Source organism: Rhopalosiphum padi, chromosome 1, assembly GCF_020882245.1.
Source record: "Rhopalosiphum padi isolate XX-2018 chromosome 1, ASM2088224v1, whole genome shotgun sequence".
Taxonomy (NCBI): Eukaryota; Metazoa; Arthropoda; class Insecta; order Hemiptera; family Aphididae; genus Rhopalosiphum; species Rhopalosiphum padi.
The window spans coordinates 64,012,690-64,033,387 of NC_083597.1; the positions used below are offsets into that span (position 1 = coordinate 64,012,690).

The 20,698-nt window shown below is 24.4% G+C and overlaps 3 protein-coding genes across 6 annotated transcripts; 1 reads left to right on the forward strand and 2 right to left on the reverse strand.

Annotated features, from left to right (window-relative positions):
* Positions 1-52: 52 nt before the first annotated feature.
* On the reverse strand, positions 53-10,242 carry LOC132920536 (serine/threonine-protein kinase Tao). Of its 2 annotated transcripts, none has more exons than XM_060983013.1 (16): positions 9,775-10,242; positions 6,878-7,256; positions 6,615-6,810; positions 6,257-6,409; positions 5,967-6,142; positions 5,735-5,897; positions 5,460-5,626; positions 3,960-4,151; positions 3,733-3,867; positions 2,994-3,175; positions 2,781-2,931; positions 2,299-2,538; positions 1,344-1,556; positions 1,087-1,269; positions 673-791; positions 53-610 (listed from the first exon to the last, which is right to left on the reverse strand). In XM_060983013.1, exons 2-16 carry the CDS (start codon positions 7,181-7,183, stop codon positions 499-501), a joined length of 2,688 nt encoding a protein of 895 aa, XP_060838996.1. In that variant the 5' UTR covers positions 7,184-7,256; positions 9,775-10,242; the 3' UTR covers positions 53-498. The 2 variants fall into 2 exon arrangements, with proteins under 2 accessions (XP_060838996.1, XP_060838986.1); XM_060983003.1 differs by having other exon boundaries at positions 5,460-5,647.
* A 1,363-nt stretch (positions 10,243-11,605) lies between these two features.
* Positions 11,606-17,448, reverse strand: LOC132917401 (probable ATP-dependent RNA helicase DDX49). Of its 2 annotated transcripts, XM_060978120.1 has the most exons (8): positions 17,187-17,448; positions 16,664-16,836; positions 16,305-16,498; positions 16,089-16,222; positions 15,811-16,021; positions 15,011-15,177; positions 13,088-13,443; positions 11,606-11,916 (listed from the first exon to the last, which is right to left on the reverse strand). In XM_060978120.1, exons 2-8 carry the CDS (start codon positions 16,725-16,727, stop codon positions 11,624-11,626), a joined length of 1,419 nt encoding a protein of 472 aa, XP_060834103.1. In that variant the 5' UTR covers positions 16,728-16,836; positions 17,187-17,448; the 3' UTR covers positions 11,606-11,623. The 2 variants fall into 2 exon arrangements, with proteins under 2 accessions (XP_060834103.1, XP_060834104.1); XM_060978121.1 differs by lacking the exon at positions 16,664-16,836 and having other exon boundaries at positions 17,187-17,446.
* A 70-nt stretch (positions 17,449-17,518) lies between these two features.
* LOC132917360 (mitochondrial import inner membrane translocase subunit TIM50-C-like) lies at positions 17,519-20,536 on the forward strand. Of its 2 annotated transcripts, none has more exons than XM_060978073.1 (8): positions 17,519-17,604; positions 18,095-18,256; positions 18,931-19,031; positions 19,178-19,297; positions 19,357-19,461; positions 19,547-19,802; positions 19,916-20,019; positions 20,357-20,536. In XM_060978073.1, exons 2-8 carry the CDS (start codon positions 18,211-18,213, stop codon positions 20,450-20,452), a joined length of 828 nt encoding a protein of 275 aa, XP_060834056.1. In that variant the 5' UTR covers positions 17,519-17,604; positions 18,095-18,210; the 3' UTR covers positions 20,453-20,536. The 2 variants fall into 2 exon arrangements, with proteins under 2 accessions (XP_060834056.1, XP_060834055.1); XM_060978072.1 differs by lacking the exon at positions 17,519-17,604 and adding an exon at positions 17,740-18,022.
* Positions 20,537-20,698: the final 162 nt, after the last annotated feature.

The window sequence follows — 20,698 nt, forward strand, 5'->3', positions numbered from 1 at the left end:
TAAAATTTTAATTTAAAAAATCAAATTATCCACAAGAACAAAAAAAATAAAATACATTCAACACATACATTTAAATATTTTTAACTTACTATAATAGATATATGTACATAATAAAAACGTTACAATAATAATAATAATAATAATAATAATATATATAAATATATATAAAGTAAATCATTTTGTTCACATTTTTCGTTATTTAATTACAAAAGGAAACAATGTCTACAAAATGTATCATGGGATTACAATAGGTAATTATAATTTATTATACAAATAAAATGTTATGGTATTATACAATGCTATTATCATTAATTTGTTTTCAAGAAAATATGTTAATTTTAATCCGTTAATTAAGCTTTCTAATACTGAATATGATAAAAAATATTTAAGTAGAATCAAATTTAAATGAGAAATTTGTCTACTATTTGATATGTGTAAATATTAAAAAGCTGTTAGAAAGGGTAGATAGTAAAATTATTTACAAAGAAACATGTGAGGCTATAGATTTCCATCATGAAATGAGTTAGTACTGTTGCTGCGCGCTAGGCTAAGCACACTGCCAGACAAACTATCTTGTTCAAGACTTGATGCTTCGGCAATCGCTAAGGCACTAAAATAATCACATTAAACAATTAATAATAAAATATTAACAAAACAATGAAAAATACTAACCTAAAGCCTAAACGGGCTGACTCTTCATCAAATTGTTCTAGTTCTCTCTCTTGTTTTTCACGAAGGAGACGAATACGTTCCCCGCGCTCTTGCAGAAATTGTTTTGTTTCCATTTCCATCTGAAATTTCATAAAAAAAAATGTTGATAAAATATATTACCAACAATAATATATATTTATTATTTAATAAAGTTTTTATATAAAATGACTTTTTCTTCTAAAATATAGTATTATACAAAATGCATAAAAACATCAAAATTAATAGAAATAACTAGTATATTGCTAACTAAAAATAAACTTCTATTATTTGTCAGTTAAATTTTTTAGTAGTTCTATACTTTCTAATTTTAAGTAATGGTTACTTTTGATGTTGAGAATCTTAAATTTTATACATTTTAATAATTATGAACAGCACCTTTTGCTCAAGTAATGATCTTCGAACTGAAATACGATCCTCTAATTCTTTTTTCTCACGATTTCTTTGAGCATCTGCTTGCATCTTATTCTTTGATTGATATGCCATTAATATTTCAAGTTCATATCTTAAACGTTCTTTAAGCACATGACACTCAACTTCTTGTGATTCGTCAAGTCGTATCTAAAAAGTAAAATGTATTATGTAATATTTTTTTGTATATTTAAAAAAAAAGTTATAATAATTCTTTAACATACAGATTGTTTTTGTAACATTTCAGAAATGCTTTGTTCATATTGTTCTCCAAGCAATGCTAACTTTCTTCGTTGTTCTTCCTTTAGTTTTTTTATTACAGTTTTTTGTTCTTCTTTGGTTGTAGTTGCCAGTACTTGAGCTTTTAATACTTTGTACTGTCGTGTTTGAGTTTTGCATGTTTCTCTAAATTGTTTACGAATTTGCATTTCTTTGTGCTAAAATATTATAAACACATTTATTTGTTTATTATGTCTTTTCGAGGTTATTATTGATATATATCTAGTAATAAAGTAATATAATCAGTAATACAATTAAGTGTTAAATACATTGCATACTAGTTGAAATTAAGGGCAATGATAAAACTCATATGAATATTTTTACCAGTTCTTACTAGTTTATTTATAGTTGATATTAGTGGAAAATTACATATGATTGAATTTATAGAGAATATAAAATTTGCCAAAAGTAAGGTTAAATTCATATACAAATTAAAAAAAATATAATGCTAGGGTTTAGTTCATATTTTTCGTACAAATTCGATAATGAGAATTACTCTATCACTAATATTAACTAAAATTTGTAAATAAACTGAAGATTCTTACAAATTTAATTCAGAGTTTGTCTTACAAATGTTAATGGAAAATTTGAGTTGAATAGTTCCAAGTTTATACTGTTAGTTTTAATATTATAGTAAATTGACTTAAAAGATAAGAACATGACCTGTTTTTTTTTCAAATGGGATTTAAAGTAATTTACAAGTACCTATGTATAATATTACAATTTAAAATATTTAAGAAAATCTGTGAGAAAACATAGATGTCATTTTACCTGTTATGGATAAAGTACTTCTAAGTTGTATAAAAAGTCATTCTATTCACTTTGTTATTAAAGTTAACTATAACGTTTATGATACAAAGTCAACTGTTGACTTTCTTGAACAATTTATATTTGACTTACTTTGAGACTTTTAGGTTGTTGTCGAAGTTGCATTGCATGTCTCTTCCGCAAATCACGATGAGCACGAGCACAATAATCATGTTGGTGCTGTAATTCAGTTTCATGTTGTCTAGTTACTTGATCAGCTCGTAAGGCATGGACAGCTCTCTGTTGTCTTGTTTCAAGGTTTCTAGTATCTTCATGATGTCGTAATAACATAGAATGAGCAGTTTCCAACTGTTGTTGTCTTTTTCCAAGTTCCTAAGACATTAACAACATTAAAAATAATTACAAGTAATCTCCTATAGTTTCTTATAATTCTAGAAAAATGTATTAACAAAATAACTAAATAGAATTGTCACACATAGAACTAATGATAGACAAAACATCAAAGCATTTGCTTAACTAATTATAGTAAATAAATTTATTAGTTGCATGAATTAAATTGTAACTAATATTTACTATTCAATTCATTGAAATTGTAACTATTGAAAAATACAAACTTCTCTTAGTAATCCTTGTTCATACAAATGGTATTGATTCAGCCTTTTTCTACGAAATTTTCTAATTTCAAGTTCCAAATAGTCTTTTTGACCTCGAATTAGTCTGTGTTCTTCTTGAGCTTCCATTTGTTTAAGATTTTCTTTTTGAGATCTTTATAAATAAGAATTAATTTTAAAATATAAAAAAACATTTTATAATAAATGCATACTAACTGTAAAGCAGCATCTTTTTGTCGCTTAGGTGTGGATTCATCCAATAATAACTCACGTTTCCATCGTTCTTTACTGGTTTTATAATCTTTTTTTCGTTGAGTATCAAATGCTTTGCGGTCAGCTTCTTGTTTATTAGTAATTTCTTTCATTATTTTCTTTTCAGCAGCAACATTTTGTTTCATCTATAATAAAAATATTATAATTTAATATTATTTAGTTTAATTTAATTTTTTTTTAAACATTATTTAAATTCCATCTTCTATATAAACTAAATATCTGGGTCTATTTGAGAAATATCTTACATGAAGTCCCCACTTAAAATACAAGTACAAAACACTCAATTCAAGACTTCACCTATTTAGACCTCTACCATTCTAAACTCTCAATGAAAACTAAATGGATAATCTGCATGTATTTTTTAAAACTTATGTGGTATTCAACTTTAAGACTAAATAAATAATAACTTAATAACTTTAAGGCTAAATTGTCCAACATTAAAATTAAGATTTTTTTAAACATTTATTAGAATATATACAATCTGTAGTAATAGTTACAAAAAATATATGAGCTTAGAACCTAGAAAAATAAAAATAATATACATGATAAAATCTTGAGGAGAGTAACTACCCAGAAGTAACACTTAGAAAGTTATAATGTTAAAATACTAAACAACGGTATACCTTATAATACAATGATTTTAATATAAACTAAAAATTATTATTATAAAATTAAAAATTACCTTCTTTTCTAATTCTTGTTGATGTTTAATTTGTAATTTTTCTAGTTCCTTGCTAAATTGTTGCAATAAAGTTTCATATTCTTTATCCAAGAGCTGTTTATGACTTTCCATTTCAAGTTTACATCTATCTTCAAGCTTTAACATAAATATATATTAATATAAAATAATAATATATATGAATATATTAAATTTACAAATATCTTATAAATTATTTTAAGTATAACTACTTTTAATAATGCACCCTGGTGTTCTCTTCTCATTCGTTTGTAGCCAGACATTTGTTCATGCATTTCTTCTTGCATATGTTCTTTTTGTTGTTTTGTGACTATAGAAGTTGTTCGAATTGTTGCAAAATTATTGGGAACTCCAATAGCCACATGATCATTGGATACAATAGAATTAGAATTATTACTAGATGGCTAAAATAAAATATCAATATTATTACCATATACTTTTAAGTATTAAACATGAAGGTTTATTATACACTTCACTTAAATTTTTTATTCTTTAAAATATTTAAGTATTATTAACAAAGATCATTCAGTTTCCTTTTTCAAGTGCTTATGACTTGTTTTAAAAAAAAATCATGGAATTAAAAATAAAATATTTAAATTACCATACAAGCATTATGATATCAATAAAACTAAAAACTGTAAATGACAATACAATTTCACTTTATTTTTCCGTTAATAAGTTAGATATAGGAGAAGTAATTTTATGTGCTATACAATTATATAATTATTTATTTATTATGCTATAATTATGTGCAGTACACCTATACATGAAGTAATTTTTACTTATAATAAATTTTTTGTTTTGATGACCAACCAAGGAGAGAGAGATTAGATTATTCACCTATCCCCACTATATATAACTGCAACATGTTTATGGTAAAACATGTTAAGTAGTCTTTATCAATTCTCAAAATTGTAACATAATGATTATAAAAAATTAAAATAATTTGTAAATAATATTTTTCATAAGAAGTAATATATAAGAAATTACTAATAAAATATTAAAGAACATTGAATTATCTATTCATTTTTGGAAGAATTTTTCCATATTGATAGTTTGCAATAAGGTATTATTTAACACTATATTACTCTAAAAATATGAATAGAATTTTTATCCAAATGTATGGTTGCATTTCCCATATCTTACAAATGCATACATAGCATATAATGTATTCTAAATAATTTATTTAACTTGGTTATATTAAATATTAGAGTGGAAACCTGAGATTTAATAAATATTCTTACTTTTAAAATTGATTATAGGTCAATTTAGTCTAATATTAAACATAACATATTTAAAATGTGCAATTATATTGTTTTATGTATGTAAGTCGTAATATGCGAGTGACCATCTTCTTTTAATACAAAATTAAGTAAAAATGTATTCAAATTAAATTGTTCATAAATATATTTTATATTTAATTAACTGAAAACTGAATAATCAATTAATTATAAGAAGCAAGATAAATATTTTTATAATGTATATACATTATTCAATAGTAATGTTTCACAGTTTTATTGATACTACAACTTGTTGAGATATTTATAGATGATAACTACATTATTTCTAATTTAATTTAGCTTGTATAAAAACTACAATGACGTTTCATTAAAATACCCCACATAAATATTTGATATTAATGTTATAAAATTTAAATAATTTATAGTGTTCATGTGCAGTGCATTAAAACAATAATAATATATTAATAATACTTTGTGGCGATTTCTAGCTGTTGGATAGTGGTCGTTTGTGCTCATATTAGTTATTTCATTCATATTCGGCGTACTATTGGTGGAACTACTGTGCGATGAAGCGCTGACACCAATTGACTGTATTGAATGTTCTGAAGTTATACTATTACTCTTGCTGCTCTCTCCGCCTGTATGTTCATCAGCATTGTCTGGCATTAATTACAGAAAAATTATATATTATTTGTTGTTTCGTTTTTAAATGCGAAACAACAAATTTATTAAAAATCTACACTTACCATCATTGTCGCCAACATTACTCTCAGTTTCATAAGAATCGACCATAAGAATTTTTTTCATTTTTCTATAATTGAGATTATCTAAATCACGAACAGCAGCTTTTGTTCTTTGTATAAGATCAATTAAAACATGAGATGATCTTGAGCGAGTTATTAACTGATGCTAATTACAATAAAGAATCCAGTTACATATTTATCTGGATTATTTAAAACATTTAATTTATAAACTTACTTGTAAAAGTTTAGATGACGATGGGCGCTCACTAGGATTTTTTTGTAAACACAATTCAACAAAATATCGGAATGAGTCTGACCATTCAGATGATTGTAAGGTAGGAGTATCATTCTGTGCAATATGATAAAGTGCACTCATTGCATTCATGTTAAAATATGGAGGTTTTCTTTCAGCTAAAAAACATTAATTAATATAATAGTAAACTTATTAGCATGTTAACATTTACTAAAATACATATATAAAAAGTAGTAATTTCTTACAAATATATACAATAAATTTGTAGTTACCTAATTCAATACATGTTATACCCAGTGACCAAACATCAACTTTTCCATCATATTGCCCTTCATCCATAGCTAATATAACTTCAGGTGCCATCCAATAAGGAGTACCGACAAAACTGTTAGCTGGACATTTTGTACTGGCAGACCCAAAATCAGCTAAATAATAAGCAGTATATTTTAATTATAAAATAAATGATTACTTAATACTTATTAACTATGTTAGGTTACTTTAAGAGAATATAACAAAATAGTGATAAAAAATTATCTGTTGTCATGTATTCTCGCCACTAAACTAGCCTAAATGGCTCCTGTTAAACACTAACAATAGTTAAATAGCAGAATATAGAATAAGTCTAATTACCAAGTTTTACTGTGCCATTTTCTGTTAGTAAAATGTTTCCAGCTTTTACATCTCGATGTATACGGCCTAAAGAATGAAGATAATTGAGACCTCTCAAAACCCCATCACAAATAGCAGCAATTTCTTCTTCCATTAAAGGTCTTTTGTGTACTTCAATAATATCTGAGGCTGAACCCAGACAATATTCCATCACCAACTGAAATTTAAATTATTATGTACATAGAATGTTACATATAATGTATTAACTATAAAAATTATATTACCCATGCTGTGTGATCTCTTAAAAAACATCCCCTGTATTGTATCGTGTTTGGATGTTTCAGATGTCTTAAAAACCTTATTTCTTTTAGTATGTCTTGCCATTTATCCATACTTTGTTTTCCTAAGTAGGACATTTTTTTTATGGCAACTATCTCTTTGCTCTCTGAACATCTTGCATAATACACAGCACCAAAACTTCCGTGACCAATTTCTCTTAAGTCTTCAAATATTTTATCCGGATCTTCTTTATCAAAAAGTTCAGCTATTTCAGGATCTTTTAAACTTCCTGGCCTTGGAATCGCAGGCATTTTTATATGGTATGTTATCAAAATATTTTTAAAATATTAATGTATAATGAAAATTTTATACATATTATAGTATCTGAAAAAGTATAAATAATAGAAAATAATAGATGAATACATTTTAATTATATTAGGTATATATTTTTTATGTATCACACAATAACAACTTATAAAATATAAATTATCTAAAAAATATTAATAATTCTTGCATTTATAATTTATGTATAGTATTAGATAAAAAAAAATAAAAATTTCATTATTAACATTGATATTCAATTAATTTTTGAATACTGTTAAAGAATTATTATTATTATAAACTAGCTTTAACTTACTATAAAGTAACAATTATGTATCATTTTATTTTTTTATTTAAATAAATTAAGCCAATAATTATTATTTGGTAGTATTATAATGATCATACTATCATAGCAATGAATTCAATAACTATAACCTCAAAAAACTAATAAAATTGAAAATATTATTACTACCTATGGGATGCTATGATGTATACATCATACATTATGTTTATATAAGCATAAGCCTTAAAGGTATTCTTAAGAATAATAATTAAAATAGTCACCCAATGCTGGCAGAGTTAAATGTGACTTGATTAACAATTAATATTGCATAGGATAGTGTGTTACTGACTACAGATGGTAAATTGATGTTAGTTTATAGCACTATAATACTATATAGAATATACTCATGAATATGGTATGTGTCTCTTTCACTTAAATTAATTATTTATTCATGATGTCATAGCCACTGATACTTTATATCACTAATAAAAGTAATAATTTTACTTAAAAATATATCAAATTTTAAGTAAATCATTTAATATGTAATTAAAATAAAACTTAATTTAATATTTTAAAATAAAAATCTATTACGTATGTAATATGAATTATATCAAAACATACAAACGAAACTACATTTTTTAGTCATATTTTATAATCTTAAAAAAATAAAATCAGTTATACATAAATAAATAGGTATATTTTAGGTTTGTAAATTTATGTTTAGTCAAAATTTATTTGGCACAATTGTTGGTGAATTACTTAAAATAATTAATAAATTAATAATTATTAGAAATACTTCAATAAAAAATAATAGCTTTACAAAAATGATGTATTATTGTAATAATATAATAATATATTCAAATAAATGAATGATGTTCTAGTTGTAGTAAAATAATCTAGAAGATTTATAATGTCAGCCATTATAATAAAGCAATAAGTTACAAAGCTAAAAATATAATAAGAGACTATAGTTGTTAATATTATTTAGCAAATAATTGTATTATTATCTTTAGTACAAAAAGTTAAATAACTATTAAATCAAAGACAAGTCATTTGACTTTACATATATCAACATTAAAAAATAAATTATCTGCTGAATAATTTAGTAATATATTATAAGGGCGATACTTATTCAATAATCAAAAGCTTGTATTGCTTGCCACATGTCATCTTAAATGGTACAAAAATATAGTTTTTAAGTATACTTAAAACTTCCAAAAATTAATTTTAACCAAAGAAATTAGAAATAATATATTAATGGTTTCTAATTAGTAGTTATTAAAAATAACTATATTGTTAAAGATAAAAATGTGTGAGCATAGTTGTTTAATTACATTGTATATATCTATATATTTTTACACAGGAAAAAAAGAAATACACACATTATAAATATGAAAGTACTCAAATATTAGTATTTATTCTAGAATTTTCCCATATAAAAGTATTGAATGAACTAGGTAGTGCAATAAATTTATTATTAAAGAATAAATTTACCTTAAAAACCGCTATAGTAAAAGTAATTGTTTTTTGATTATCATTACCTATTAATGGTATAACATTCGAATGCAATAATTTAATATTTGATCGTTGCATTTGATAAAAAAAATGTGTAGTTATGTATAATCAATTTAAAAAGTATAAATCGAGAATAAGTTGGAATATTAGATGTTTTATAGTGCAAACTATTACATAAAAAAAAAAAAAAACAATCAATATTAATACATATGTATTATATATATGTAAGTATAATAGGTATACTATCAGTTGATAAATTATGTTCATAACAAATGATAGTTTTTTTTTTTAACTTAACATATTTAACTCTCGAAAACCATTTACATGCCAAATAGGGCTTTAAAAATTTTCAACAATAGATAAGTTAATGAATTGTCATTGATTAATTAGACAATAGGTAGGTATAACTGTTTGTGAGTGTTAACCAGAGTTTACTGTTAATTGCTTGTGACAGAAAATTCAGTAGTAGAAGTAGGAGGTGTTTATGACTGATGCTTGTGTTAAATCACAAAATGTAAGAACAAACAATAAACAATCAATATCAAACGAGTTTTGTCCATCATTTCTTCAATTAGCACAACACAGTTCACTACAACAACTGTTGCTATATAAAAATATATTGATATATATTATATACCTGATATATGTACATAAATATATAATATACATGTGTATATATATATATATATATTTATGAATATATTATTATTATTATTATTTAATACAATTAAAAATGCAAAAACAAAAAGTAGTAAATACAGCATATTATGAATAAGTACATACTTGCGACGATGTTTTCCAAAGCAGACCCAAACGCTTTATTTTCCTCGGCATAGTCGTCTCTCGAAATCGATAACGCGTACCTACTACGTAAGATAACGACAGAATAGGCAGACGACTTCTTCGTCGCTGTCAGTGTTACGGATAGCGTTTTATTATTGCATATTTTTATTCTGTATTATTATTATTATATATTACCGGACGGCCGATTCCGTTGAAAACCGATTCGTCATCCGTTTTCGATAATGCAAACAGCGAATATGTGATATTATACGCTGCATACGTACAGACTAAGGGCAGAGACAGACGAAAAACACACACGCACACACACAGAGATAAGGTGTCGATAAACAGTCCGAAAATGTAATTAAAATTATGGTAAAAAATAATAATAGAAAAAAAATGAAAAGAGTGAAAATTATTATTATTATTAATAAAAAATGGAACAGTGAACACGATCGATCCAGACTTTTCGTCAATGAGCGAAAGCGCAGTGCGACCAACCCAACGGAGTCAACAGTCTTAATTGTATTACACTCTTTGCGGGTGGGTGTACGTTTATGAGGCGCCCTACGTTTGGACGAATTTAAAATTTTGACTTAAACGAGTTAAACGTCTTAAACCCTATCTGAATCTGACGATAATCGACACTGGACACGTACCCAGTCATCGAGTACGTAGGTGCTAAGTACTCGAGCACCCATCATTCGATTGAGTTACTTTCTTCTGCGCATCGCATCCATTGAAATTAAAGTTTTAAAATCAAAGAATTGTTTTGAAAATAAACGTTTTAATTATTATTGTCATAACTATCAAATCGAAAGTTTATCATAATACTTTACTTATAAATTATAATGCTGTAAACATGTATAATATACATGCTCAAAGTATAAATACTTTATTTTTCAGTACCTGAGTAATTTAATTTTTTCTAAAACCTTGTTTATTTTTTCATGATCGACATAATAAATAATAATAATATATATAAAGCTCAAAAAACAGTCAAGTTGATATTTAAAAATACAATATGGCCAATGTGTATATTTATTCTTTTAACAATCTAATTTATAGTTACAACTCAATATTAAAATATTATTATAAGTAATAACTCCTATATTATCAAATGATAATATACTGAGATTTAAATGTACAAGTTGAATCAAAATATTGAACTTAATAAATCCTAATAATATAACCTATCAAAATACTGTTTGAATTTAACCTTTAAGCATCTACAAAGAAATTATTAAAATTAATTTTCAATTAATAGATTATATTAAATTAATATAATTCAACTTCTATGTAAATGGAAAGCCATTTTCACAGAATATTTAATCAATCAGTAATTTTATTTTAGACTTAGTTCTAATTTTTAATGCAATAATTAAATGTTGTACTTCATTATTAAGAGTGTGTTGTATCCACATGTGCTGTCTTTGTCCTACTGCATTATATATAAAATGTACATTCAGTAATTTACATTTTGTATTACTAGCTTGAATATTTGGATGAATTGACCTATTATAAAAGTTAAAAGTAAAAAAATTATGTGTTCTCTCACTGAATTTTTAACTGAGATTTAAAATATTAATATTCAAAAATATCCATAGCTCAGTTAAAAATTAAAATAATATAAAAACCAAAAAAAGACACAGATAATGTTTTTAGTTTCTTACGTTTAACTATTATAATAAATTAATTTACTCTAATATTTAAGCTAACAGCACATAATTGGAATGGTTTAATAGATGTTTGCATATGTTATACCTAAGAAAGACGAAGATAATACAATTGAACAGCGGACATTTTAGGTCTGGATTAATACAAAATAAAATAAAATTATATATTATATTTATTCACATTTTTCAACATTATTAAAATGATCATCTGTATCTTGTTCACTATTAATACCAATTTTGTCACAGTTTTTATTAATTAAATTTTTTCTTTCATATCGTTGTCGATTTTTTTCTTTTCTTTTACGTTTGATTTCTTGTTCTACTTTGTCTGGATCTTTGCCTTCATTTATTAATTTTTTTCTTTTGTTAATTAAACGTCGTTCATCAAAATCAGTTTCATCTAATTTTATCTGTGCTTCTCTTTTTGTAACATGTACTTGAGTCAAAATTTTGGCAACATGTAGTCCTATAAAAAAGATAAAATAATAATTAGAAATTGTACTACTGACGAATATTTAAAATAAACAGATAACAAGAATGAAAAAAAAAAAAAAAGAGCATTGTTATGAACTATGGTAGAGAAATAAATATTGAAATGTTTACACAAATTAAGTTACCTAACCTATATTTAGGGATGGGCCAATATCTCATACTCTGATATAGCCTATTAAAATAAAACTAATAAACAAAGGTATTCGGTCAAAAAGTCCAATTTAAAAAAAGTTGAACAAAAAGTCTGGACTCAGTTTTTATAGTCGAACAAAAAGTTTGAAAATATAAAATATTTTATATAATTAATATTTATTTTAAAAATTTAAAAATGTTTGTAGACATTATATATTATACACATTATATTATTATTATTATTATTTCTATTTTCTTATTTTCTTTTATAATTATATAAATTATTACAACATATTAGAACAACAATATTAAAATTTATTTGTAACTAAAAACATTTTAAGAAACAATGAATTTTATTTTATTTATTAACACATTAATCTAAACTAAAACTAAAAAAAAAAAATAGTATATCATAATTATAATAAAAAAGTATAAATTTGTCATTATTATAGATAACCTACCTTACTATACTACTATAGTGGATTTCCGTTATATTTTTGTTAGTTATACGAAAATATAATAATATGTGTACAGCATTATTAAAATTTTAAAATAATATTAATTAGGCACATAAAATATTTTGTATTTTCGGACTTTATGTCTGACTATAAAACTTGAATTCGGACTTTTTGTTCCCAGACTTTTCGTCCGTGGTTCATAAACATATTTGAAAGCAATACTTTAGGTAAAAATCATGAGTTAATATTAAGATATATAACTGATACCAACAATATTGAGTATCGGGTTCTAGTATCAGTTCATCCTTAAAAATATAGTAACCAGTGACGCAAAATTGGTTTATTTATATTTAATTATTTATGTCTAATTAAATGAGTCTCGAATAGACACATTATAATAGAGTAATTATTTTCAGAATTAACTGTCTAAATATTTTTACTTATCCTTATACCATATATATATTTGTTTAAATATATTATTAGAATATTTCACAAAATTCTAAAACAAAAAGCCTTATATATCATTTAAATATATATTAAAGATTTAAAATTTACCTGAAACATCATATTCTTTTAATCGAATATTAATTTTCTGTTCAATTGCTTTAACTAATTTTATATCATGTTGGGTAACAATAGATACAGCACGACCTTGTCTTCCTGCTCTTGCAGTTCTTCCAACTCTATGAACATAATCAGTAGCATTGTTTGGAATTATATGATTTATTACTAATGACACTGCAGGAATATCAAGACCACGACTGGCAACATCAGTGGCAATTAAAATTTTGGAAACATGAGATTTGAATTTTGCTAGCCCTGCTAATCTTTGACGTTGAGATATCATTGCATGAAGTGACACTGTGTCAAATCCAACTTCATTTAATGTCATATGCAGCAACTGACAGTTTCTACAAAATAAAATATTTTAATAAATAGTATAACATGCAATCAGTTTGTATCAATAAATATTTTTTTAAGTTAATGTAATACTAATTTGGTTTGGTATCGAGGCTAAAATATACATTCTCTTTAACACTTTGACTGCTGACATTGACGAATCATATTTGTTTTATGCGGCGGGTGTTAACACATCGTCGACAACCTGTATTACTTTCTGACCTCTCCCAATAATACCAGCATACAACAAGCTATTTGTGCTTGTGCCTCCGCACAGATAAAAGGTTTAATTCATGGTGGTTTAAGATTTTGGGTATTTTAATATTATTACTAGCTATACCCGTGCACTTCATTTCCCATACAAAATGCATCCGTGTTAAGTTTGGTTGCCTAATGCTAACATTTAATGTGAGAATAAAAATTATATTTGGTTTTCTGATTTGGTGTATAAATGATATGTCCAACATATCAATTTTGCATAAATGTCTGCCTAGCGTTTCATTTTTTCAATCTATTAACCGATTAAATAATCGCACAGCCCTAATACATAATAAAGAGGTAATAATATATTGAGGCAATTAATCGGAATAACAACTTTTCTATCTTATGACAAAGACAAAATTACAAACATTGATCATAATTCTACCAAAATCGATTGAGTAGTTTCGGAATCCATCCATAACATCATACCTGTCGTGCACCAAATTTATATATATAAAGATATAGATATTATAGTTAGGTATTTTTAAATTGTACTTTTTAGTAATTCCTTCTCTCTAATCTATAAATTAAAAATAACAAATGAGTTATAATTTTTAAACAGAGGAAATATAAAAATTATAATTTTATAATATTATTTACAATAAAATTATTTTGAAGTATTTATAATACTATTATATGTACTAATCTCTATCTATAAAAATGGATTCCTGTTTCCCTTTTAATTTGTATTACATAATAATCTTATTATATCAAGTAAAAGCTTTAAGAAATTTTTTTTCCTGCTGCATTTAGATAAGCTGTGCGCCCTGATTAATAATGCGAATTATAAATGAATTAACTATTAGTTGATGCTAGGTACATTAGGAAAAAAATGTCTCCAGTTTTTACCAGGGCTTTGCATTTGAATGTAACCCAAAACCCGAATTAATTGTAAAATCCAAACACGTATTATACAACACCCGATTGAAAAAACCCAAATTAACAAGAAACCAAAATTACTGATTAATGGTAAGTATATGTTTTTTTATTATATTTGCTTTAAACATCAAATAAAATTACTATATCAAATTCGCAAAGAAAATTTCATATTAATATCTAAAACATGGGTTTTTTAACATCTGAATTAACTGTAATCAACCCATATAAATTTACATTTAACTGTAACTAGAAAAGTTCATTAACCAGAAACACCCACATTTTCTTTTAACACCAAAAATCCAAAACCTGAATAAATGATTCTGGTGCAGCCTTGGTTTTTATAATGGTAATGCATACTAATCATAAAATACAAATATACTAAATTAATGTCATGAAGGTTTTAGACATAACTTTATTATATTATGTATTTGTACTTACTTGCATGTATCAGTGAATATCATAATCAGTCCCTTTTCATCTTTTTCACGGAAATTTCTAACTATTTCTACTAAATATCCATCCTTTACATTATATGGACAAAGCACATAAAATTGTTCTAGTTCATCAACTGTTTTAACTTCAGCAGTTGATTCATACACAAAAGTCTAAAAATATAAAAAATTATTTTAACAAATCAATATTTATTATAACTATTTATAAGAGTGAGTGCAAAAATATAATAATCTCACAATAAATTAAATAACTGTATAGATTTAAATGTTAATCTATACAGTTATTTAATTTATTCTGTATTACAAATATTAAGTTTAATAAAATATTGAAGAACAAAAATGTAAATAAAAAAAGAATAACTTTTCAGATTTCTCTAACTTTGCTTATGAAGGTAAATACAAATTAACATAGAGTTAACCTATCTAAACAAATATTTATATGTAAAAAGTAATCTTTCAAAGAAAAAAATGTTGGTGTTTAAAAATTTTTTTTTTTTCTTTAACACAGTATCATATTGTGTCTTTAAGTTTATATATAGTAGTAATCGGTCAAATAATTTGATATTATAAAAGTTCACTCAATTTTTTTTTTTATTATGGATGAAAAGTCTGGAAATATAAATTATTAAAATTACACAAGTCATTAGAAAAGTATAAATTAATTTCAAATTATCTTGAATTCTTGTACTAGACAAATGTTATTGTATAAGAAATAATAATTATATAAAATATTGTATAACAAAATTAAATATATTTAATTATCTGCAATTTAATAATTTAACTTACATTTTTTTTTGTTATCATTTTAACTTTTTCGAGAGTATCGGTCATGGTGGCACTAAATAATAAAGTTTGTCTTTCTTTTGGAAGAGCATTAAAAATAGTAGTAATTTGTTTATCAAATTTACCACCTAATAATCTATCTGCTTCATCTAATACTAGAAATTGAATACGTTTCAATGAAAATGTATCACAGCTTTCCAAATGATCGGCAAGTCTAAGTAAAAAGTAAAATAAAATAAATGTATTTTATTCCTAGAGTGTAGGTATGTGTAAGTAAATACCTTCCAGGTGTTGCAACCACTATATGGGGCTTATTCGATAATTCCCGTGCTTGAACTATCATTTCCATTCCACCTGTAACTACACAATGTCTGAGATTCTTAGGTTTACCAATTACAGCAAATTGATCTGCAATCTACAAAATTGAATGAGTACATTAGTTAATGTGTACTTAGACTTAATAAATTAAAAAATTAAAATAATAACAATGCATTTACTTGATAAGCTAGTTCTCTAGTAGGTGTAAGAATAAGAGCAAATATTCCATAAGGCTCTTCCCAAAGTTTTTGAAGAATAGGCAAAGCAAAAGCTAACGTTTTACCACTTCCAGTTTTAGCACAACCTATACAGTCAATTCCATCCAATATTTTTGGTATACAATTTTTTTGAATTTCAGTCGGTGATTTGACGCCTGTATTTAAATAGAATGAAATATTATTATTTATACAATAACATTTATATAAATAACTTGTTGTAAGTTCTATGAATCAAAATATAATTTATGTATACTGCATTTAGTGCTATATACACTGTTATTCAATACCATACAATATAATATACTATGAGGTAAACTCACATATTACAATAAATAATAGGGAAAGGAATATGTTCTTAAAAGAGATAGATTTGATGTCCAGCATTTTTCAGTGTACATCGAAGTCATTTCGAATAAGATTGACAACAATCTATGTTGGGAATATACTTTTATATATTATTAAATGCACTTTACACAGAGATAATGCAACTTTTCTATAAACACAAAAAATAATAGGGTTATAGCTATATAAACAAATCTCCACATCATTGTGTATTATAAGAATATGATAATTCATGTTAATTGATCAATAAGGATCTATTGAAGAGTGAGGACAGAACATGTATAGAGGAGCTCAAGATAGGCTATAATCAGACATGACAAATCAGAGGCAAGCCAAAAAGTAATCGTGTTTTCTTTGGATAGAATAATTAAATATATTCAAAAATATATGAACTTAGAATGTTTTGTATAGTATTCCAATGAATACTATAAAATACTGTTGGACTTTTTCAGGAGATATGTAGGAAGTAGGAACGTTACAGTAACATGAATAGGTACTCACCAACCGCATTAAGCTGATCGCACAAGAATTTTGATAAATTTAAATTTTGAAAATTCATGATTAACAATTGATATATTTGATATGTTATAAAGAATAAGCTCTCTATACTTCTAATTTCTTAACTTCTCGTTGATCGCATTAGTTATTACGAGCACATGCATGAGACATCTAAAAAGTGTAAATACTAAATAGTAAATACTAAATTCCACAATTCCCGTGGTTGTTATCCGAAAAAAAGATATGGACACTCGTGAAATAGTGAAATGATAAAAGTCAAAAATCAAAAAGTACTTTCTTAGGTTATCTCGTTGGTAGAACATTAAAATTGATAACATAATCATAATTCAAAGTGGATTCATATTCACACACTGTGCATATTCATAATATTTGGATTTTGAACAAAAATAATAAAAAATAGGTACTACTTTTTATTAAAATTATCATTTGTAGATGTTAAATACTAGAAATCTTAATACTAAATGTATAATGTATTAAAGTACCATTTATATTATTACATTTTTTTTTTAATTATGAAATTCTTGTTTTCAAAATAATCACAATTATGAATTTAAAAGTACATTTTGTATATTGTACATGTATTATTAAATATAAATGTCAAAACTATTGAAAAATATACTTTAATTATATAAATTATAATTATCGGTAAATTATTTTCATACAATTTATCAAAATTAATGTTGCAATTTATATCAATGTTGAATAAAAATTTAAAAAAATATATTTAAATAAAATGAATACTTGTGCTTGTAACTATAAATTAATAATTCTTACTTTGAATTCAAAGTATTGCCAAAACACATTTTTATCTTCGCACTGTAAGTTTATTATTAAGTTATTATAATATGATTTTGATAAATAAATAAATAATGAATTAAATTGTTATTTAGATAATTGGTCCAAGTATCAACGTACAATTCTGCCGAGATATGTTTCTAATGGTTCTGCTAGAACTGAAAAAAGCCGTTTAACACAGCTCTTAGTGAAATCTTTAAAAATTGCTTCAATGGCTTTTGGTGTATCATTATTAGCATTTGGAGGATATTTACTAGGTTGTAAATTTTTTTAAATCTTTTTAAACTTGTACAGTTGTACCTACTTATTTCTAACATTTAAAAGTATTACAAATTAAATACATTTTAACAAATCAATATTAAATAATATTGATAATAATTTTTAGTTAATATTTATAAAAAAATATTAGTTATAATTTCTTATAATATAATTTTATTCAAAAATTATGTGATTGAATATTTGAATGTGTGTATTTGTTGAAAGTTAGACGATTTTACCCCATTGTGAAAATTAAGCAAGATTCAACTTTTAATTTTATTGTTTGAATCTTTAAATTTCATTCATTGTATACATTCCTGGGGACAACCTATTTCTCCACACCACTAATATCCAATTATACATTACAAAATTATGTTTTTAGTTTTATATTAATATTCCAATTAACCAATTTTGATCTTAGTTTTATTCATCAAATTTCACATGAAGTAATTACTATGTGCCATATGTATTAACATTGATTATAAATAAATAATAATAGTTTTTTTTAATGGTATTAACAACTGTCATGATTTTGAATAATCAAACCCAACATGACTTTAATTCTAGTACCTATTCTACCATTAATTTAAATTATTTAATAAAATTTAAAGTATGCTTATTCTAAAAACCTAATAACTTTTAAATAATTTATTTTTATTTTTGTTAAAAACAGTGTTTGAAGACGATGATTTAGTTCAAAAAGAAAACAAAAATATTCCACTAATTATTAAAATCTATGAACGGATATGTTTTAGAATAGAATTTTATCATAAGGTATGTTATGTTTTTAGGTTTTATTATAAATTAGTTATATATTAGTAGTAATATTCAACTATATTATAAATTAGTATAAGTTCAATAAGTTTCTACTTTCTTGATAACCATTTTTTTTTTATTTAAATGTATATATTATTATTTAGTTGTTTACAATTCCTGCAACCAATAAATTATTACCAGATTCATTACCAGATTATTACGATAAACCTCAATATACACTTGTGTTGGAGATTACTGATCTTCTTGTACATCCAGAGTGGAGTGTAAGATATTAATACTGTAATTGTATGTTTTTTAATTATAAATTAAATTGTATTTTCAGTACAGTACAGGATGGAGATTTAAAAAAAGACCAAATGTTGACTATTTTTTGGAAAGAGTTGGAAAGATTTTCGAGGTAGTTGTATACACGGCTGAAAATGGTTATGTATGTTATTTTTATATTAATTTATTTTGATTCGATTTATTATAATGTATTTCATTATTATTTGTTTATTTTATTTTTATTAAAGATTACTTCTCCAATATTAGATGAAATTGATCCTAATGGTTGGATTCAGTATCGCTTATCACGTCAATGTACTGAATTTAGAAATGGTCAATTAGTAAAAAATATTGAAAGAATTAATCGTGATTTATCAAAAGTAATTCTAATAGATTGGAATACGAGTTGGACGCAACTTCATCCTTATAACACTCTAATTATACCTAGATGGAATGGTGATGAAAATGACAACTCGCTTATTGACCTTGCAGACTTCTTAAAAGGTTTGATTATACTGTAAGGTTTTATTTTCAACAAAAAATTTTTTATTTGTAACTGTTATGAATATTGATTAAATATGAATATTTATATTGATATAATTAAACAAAAATTATAGTGGTCTTTGCAAATGAAGAAAAAGATGTAAGAGAGATTTTAAGTGAATTTAAACAATATGATGATCCTATAAAGGCATTTCGAGAAAATCAAAGAATATTAAAGGTAAAATATTATATTAAATTATATTTTTATTTTATTACAATTGGTATTTAAAATCAATCATATATGTGTGTTTCACTTTTGGGTAATTATCAATTTCAATATTTTTTCAAAATATTGAAAAGACCACATAAATAGCATTAAATTGCTTTAGTACAACAATATTGTATAAATAAAATCTGAAGTGAGACACACATAACATGGCTCCCTATAGCTTCTTTTGCAGTTTTATATCTGACTTTTTTATATATTACCTATATACCTAATGACTTACTATTTAAAAGTATAACAGTTGAAATAAGTTATGTATTAATTACTTTTATATTAAAAAATATTTTAGGAAGAAACTAAGGTTGAAGAAGAAAAAGAAAAAGAAATAAATAATATAGAAGATAATAATAAATCATGGTTATCGTGGATACCATGGTTTTATTGATTTAGTATATATAAAAAACATACACAATACAATTTATTTGTATACATTATATATGCTTTGTTAATAAACATATTGAATATCGTATAGTATGTGTGAATTTTAACAATTGAACAGAAATCAAAAATTAAATTGGTTTTAGCTTAACATTCATTATGTATTTTTATACTTCTATTTTTATTTACATGCTAATATTGAAGGTAATTTCAGTTTTTTATGACTATATATTTTATGAACTTGTTGCACATG